At 33.9% G+C, this 5,267-nt stretch overlaps 1 protein-coding gene across 1 annotated transcript; it reads right to left on the bottom strand.

The window, feature by feature from the left end:
• Positions 1-304: 304 nt before the first annotated feature.
• LOC107369911 (uncharacterized) lies at positions 305-4,550 on the bottom strand. Its single transcript, XM_015937881.3, has one exon. It carries the CDS (start codon positions 3,434-3,436, stop codon positions 500-502), a length of 2,937 nt encoding a protein of 978 aa, XP_015793367.2. The 5' UTR covers positions 3,437-4,550; the 3' UTR covers positions 305-499.
• Between the last annotated feature and the right edge of the window lie 717 nt (positions 4,551-5,267).

The following is a 5,267-nucleotide window of genomic DNA, read 5'->3' as shown; positions in this document are numbered from 1 at the left end:
CAAAATCGCACCTTTGATTGATTATGATATTAATATCATTTTACTGAATATACTCTATGATAATGAGCACATAAATAGGATAATAAAACTCATCTTTTTCTCGAATCTTTAGTTTACTTTCCATTAGCTTATCATCCAATCCATTATTGTTTAATAGTCGCAATAAAGTGCGGTAATATAATCATTCAACTTTGATAATTTGTTCAAGTTAATTTCAAAATTCTTATAAAATCATTGATAGTTATTTGCCTTTTCATTTTTATCCACTTTTCTGGTAAACTTTAAATGAATTGCTTTTCAACGATTGCTTTGATTACGAATCAACTTTAATGGGAAATTTATTTGTTGGCTTTTTGGTACAAAATGATTTTTATTTCATTGGAATTGACAGAAAAACAAAATGAAAAGAGAAAAGTCGAGGAAAAAAACAATTTGATAATCGCATTTGTCATCAATTGACTTCTAATGATGAGTTTGGTAAAAAAGATTTCCTTTTGTCTCATTGCTTCTCCACGAGACTGGGTCTACTTGGGTAGTTGCTTGAACCGGGGTTGAGTGCATCTACTGGATCAGTTAAAGAGAGGAAAGAGACTTCATCATTCTGTGATAAGTAAGAGACACTTCGATGTAACCAAGATCTATTGTCGACTCGAGCATCTTTGGTTATTGATGAATAAATTTTACGATTTTTAACCATGTTTATGATGGCAAAACAGAGCATTGTGGTGATAATTAATGAACCAATTATCAGTGAAACAATTCCATATGAAACAAGGTTGGAAGTTGGTAGCGATGGCGATGATGATAGTAAAGATGGTAATGATGTGGGCGATGATGAGGTAAATGATAATCCGGAAGAAGATGGTAATGATGATAAGAAAATTAATGATCCAGATGATGATGAAGAAGATGGTGAAACTTTATGAACATCTTTATTGATAATTGAACGTTTAAATGTTTCACTTGGACGAGTTGAATTGATTGGTTGGGTCAATGAAAATATCCCTTGATTAGTGCTATTTACAGATGAATTGGAATCAAGTTGATCACTGAGCACCATCAATGAATCATGTTTATCACTATTATTAACATGCAACTTGGTAGACGGTGCATCATTTTCATGATCATTATTATTATCGAATGAAACAATGGCTTTCCTTGAGGCAGTGGAATCAGTTTTATCTGATGATAGATTAGTAAGGATTTGAGGTAAACCATTGGAATCGTTATTATTATCATTACTATTGTTGGTAACAACAGAGTGACCCGAGGATGGATCGGTTGATGGGTAAAGTTGAATGAAAGGTTTATCATGTTTACCATTGTTGATACTTATGTTTCCATTTATCAAATGATCATTATTATTGTTGTATTCAGTTAAATGTAAATCACTTGAGGCATAATTTTGATGAACACTCAGTTTGGATAGCGAGTTGGATTTAGTTTGTAAATTTGATGAAATTAAGCCTTTCGACAAACTTGCAATGGCAACATTATGAGAATCATTAAAATAATTTGTTTCCAACTTTTTCGACATTAAATTAGATTGCAACATTTTATACTTTGAACTGTTGTTTTCCATGGTTAAGGCAAGGTTAATTGTCGCTAAATTGTTGGACTGTTGATCTGTTGCGTTTAATTTGATTAAAGGTAAATGGCGAACTTGTTGAGGTAACCAACATTTAATTGATTCCTTGGAAGGTTTAATTAGCACATTTGGCCGAGTTAACCATTTACTTAGGTTTACATTGTCTTCTAGTGAACAATCAATACGATCAGAGTCAAAGGATAAGGTTAACAGGTAAGGTAATTTGCTGATCAAATTGGCTCCAAGAGAGGATAAATGATTACCAATTAAATGCAATTCACTTAGATTGGGAACAATTAGTCTGAGTGAAGTGTTACTTGAGTTTTCACAAGAAGAGGTTAAAAGTTTTAAAAAGTGTTCACTCAAAGGATAACTTTTATCCAAATTGAGAGACTTTAGGTGTTCAAGGTAAATGCATTTGTTGGTTGATTCATCAAAAGTCACTTTGTTCAATGTTGTGTTGGATAAACTGAGATGTTCCAAGTTTGGTGTTGATTGGAAAATTTGTGGGGCAAAGTTTACCATTTGGTTGGAGGACAAGTCGAGATGTTTTAGGCTTGCTGGCAACTCGAGGTTGGCCAAGTTTAAAAGTTTATTTTTACCCAAGGCTAGTTCAACCAAGTTTACCAAATGGGTAAACACTGTTGGCTCGATGTTGACAATAGCATTGGCTGATAGATCAAGTCGTTCCAGGTTGACTAGATAAGTGAAGAGGGTCGAGTTGAGGTTGGTAAATGCATTGTGCGATAGATACAATTCACGAAGGGAACTTGGCAAGTCACTTGGTAGTGTTGTGAGGGCATTGTGTTTGCACCAAAATTTGATGAGATACTCGAGTCTTCCAAGTGAATCGGGTTGAATTTCACTTAGTCCATTAGAGTCGAGAACGAGTACATTGAGATAGAGATAATTGTCCAAATCACCTGAAGCAAGGGAACCAATTTGGTTGCCCGAGAGTCGAAGATCACGGATAAATGGACTGATTCCGTGAGGAATGGAAGTCAGGGAAATGTTGGAAACGTCGACATATTTAAGGTGAGTTGAGAGAGAATCGAATCGGGTTGCAGGTGAAATGGGATTGTTGGAAATGATTAAATGTCCAAGTCGAGTGAGATGAAGAAATGAACCCAATTCGATGGTTGTAATGAAATTGTCATCCAAGTTTAAGTAAGTCAACTTTACCAGACCTAGAAAAGTGTTGATGGTCAAGTTGGTTAGTTGATTGGATTGTAGGTTGAGATGTTCAAGAGCAACACATCCAATGAAAAGTTCATCAATGGAGGTTAACTGGTTGAATGAAAGGTCAAGATATTTTAGGTTATAACTGGTTGCAGTGAAGATGCCGGCCTCTAAAGAGCTTATTTGGTTGAGACTTAGATCAAGTCGTTCCAGGTTAGACAAATTGGAAAAGGTTAAATTGGAAAGGGAAGTTAATGAGAGTGAGGTCAACTTTAATTCTCGAAGTGATTTTAAAGTTGACAAATAGTCGACTGGAAGGGAATCGTTGATATTGTAATTTTTAACCTCCAAGCGTAACACAGTTGATGGTAATTCGGGTAAATTTGGGTCCCATTGGTCATCACCTACACAACTCACGTAAAGATTGTCTTGATCACAGTAACATGAATTTGGACACAACGCTGATGATGCTGGTGAAGAGGATGAAGAAGATGAAATTGGAGCAAGAAATGAAGATGCTAAATGTTGCTGTTGAGAGTGTTTCAATGTTACCTTGCCTGTAATCTCTGATTGAAACTCTGTGATTGGAAAAGTTTTCACGTTTGAAGAAATTAAATTGAACAGTAAAGCAATGAAAAGGTGAAAAAATTTCCTTGAACTGGACAACATTATTAGCTTTTCAATAGTCTTGATTGTTTCACTAATATCTGGTCAAATGAAATGGATTAAAATGTTCATTCATGTTTCAATCATTTCCCAGTTTCCTTCAATCGAAATGACAATTTTAATACTTTTTCACTCAAAGAATCGAAATTCTTGGAATCTCCTGGAAAATATCAACTTGTCCAGTGAAACATGAGGCAAAGAATGTTTGATCCAAGTTTACAGTTTCAATGATTTTAATGATTTTTTCGTTTCAAACAAAATTGCTTTACAAATGTTGATCAACATTTCATTTTGTTTGCCAATCACTTTTGGTCATCAACTGTTGTTGAAACAAAATGAAACTAAACTGAACAACATTAAACATTTCAAAGTGTTGCAAGTATTTCAAGAATTTCAATTTCACTTTTTTATTGTTCAGCTTGAACTCGGTGAAAGATGGTCACATTATTTAAATATAGTGAAGGGAAGAATGGTCAATGAAACAATGAATAGAATGAAAATAGACAAAAGTTGATTCTTTTTCTTTTGCAAATTACTTGCGGAATTTAAATATTTTGGATGAGCAAAATGTTGCTGTTGAGTGGAGATTAAAATGGATGAAAGATGAAGATGAACTTTTTTGAATGCTGAAAGATGTTGAAATGTTTACGGATAAAAGTGTTAGTTGCAACTGAAAGGTTATGTTGAAGTGAATGGTGAAAATAGTGAGTCGACTTGCAGCGAGTCGAATCGTGTCAATGATGGTGAGGATGGTGGTGAAAGAAGAGAGTGAATAAAAAGTAAGAGGAAAGAGCCGGTGAATGTTTTGCAGGGAGGGAAAAGATGGAAAAATTGGAATGAAAAGAGAGAAGAAAAAATGATAATAATAAACATGGTTAAAACCTTTTTGGTTTATATATTTATTATTACATGAGTAACAAGAGACAAGGTTGAAAAGGATGAAAGGAAAATAAAATAAGCAGGAAAAAGCAAGAATATTGTGCTTTGGATTTGGGTGAAGAAAAGGATGAGAGAAGATGAAAGGTTGATGAAAGGACAACAGTGAAGGACTCGTGTATTAACAACAAGAAACAGGATTCACTTGGGAATAAGATTACCTGGAATGGAGTTGGGATGTTGATGGTGATTGTTATTGGGAAAACAAGGGAGTGAGCAAAGGGAAGAAGAGAGTTAATATGAAAAGTTGAAGATGAAATCATCTGAAAGATTGATAATATTTGTTTATCCAGAATCAATGCATCTCTCAATGGTTAGTTTGTAAACTTTTAGTTCAACTTGCATTTAGAGGAAACTCTTGAGAAAAGAGTCTTTTTTTTATATTGGTTTAGCTTAGATGAGATTAGACTAAGCCAAGAAACTTATCAAATTCAAGTCATTTGTTTGCTTTTCCCGTTTCCAATTCAATTATTGTTTCATTATAATAAATTATTTATCATTTGCGTTTTGGTGCTTTTATCATTAGAAGTAGCAAAAAAGTTTTTTGAACGCTTCGATGTTTTGCCTTTTTTAAAACTTTTGGACCACTTACTTTAACTATAGGTACTCGTATTTGCTAGAACATGCTTTAACTTTAGAATCATAAACTACTGAAGCGTGTTGAGCATGGAGGAGTGCAAAGTGCGATTTTCAGGTCTAATCCAGTTTTGAGATTCATCAACACCATTTATTAGACTGATAATGCATTTTCTGGATATCATAATGAAAATGCAATTAACTCGCAAAAAAAAGAATGTTTTTATGCAGATTTTAATAACTCTAACTAATACATTTCGTAGTTAAATAGAAGCGTGGATAGCATATAAAATACTGAATTCGCTACTTTATTGGACCGTCT

Source organism: Tetranychus urticae, chromosome 1, assembly GCF_039701765.1.
Source record: "Tetranychus urticae isolate SD_2017Ah chromosome 1, NJAU_TeUrti_SD_1.0, whole genome shotgun sequence".
NCBI lineage: Eukaryota > Metazoa > Arthropoda > Arachnida > Trombidiformes > Tetranychidae > Tetranychus > Tetranychus urticae.
The sequence above is the reverse complement of the archived record's forward strand: the minus strand, read 5'-3'. Positions and strand labels throughout refer to the sequence as shown.

Excerpts from the sequence above, each read along its gene's own strand:
- LOC107369911 (XM_015937881.3), bottom strand. The coding sequence starts at position 3,436 with ATGTTGTCCAGTTCAAGGAAATTTTTTCACCTTTTCATTGCTTTACTG.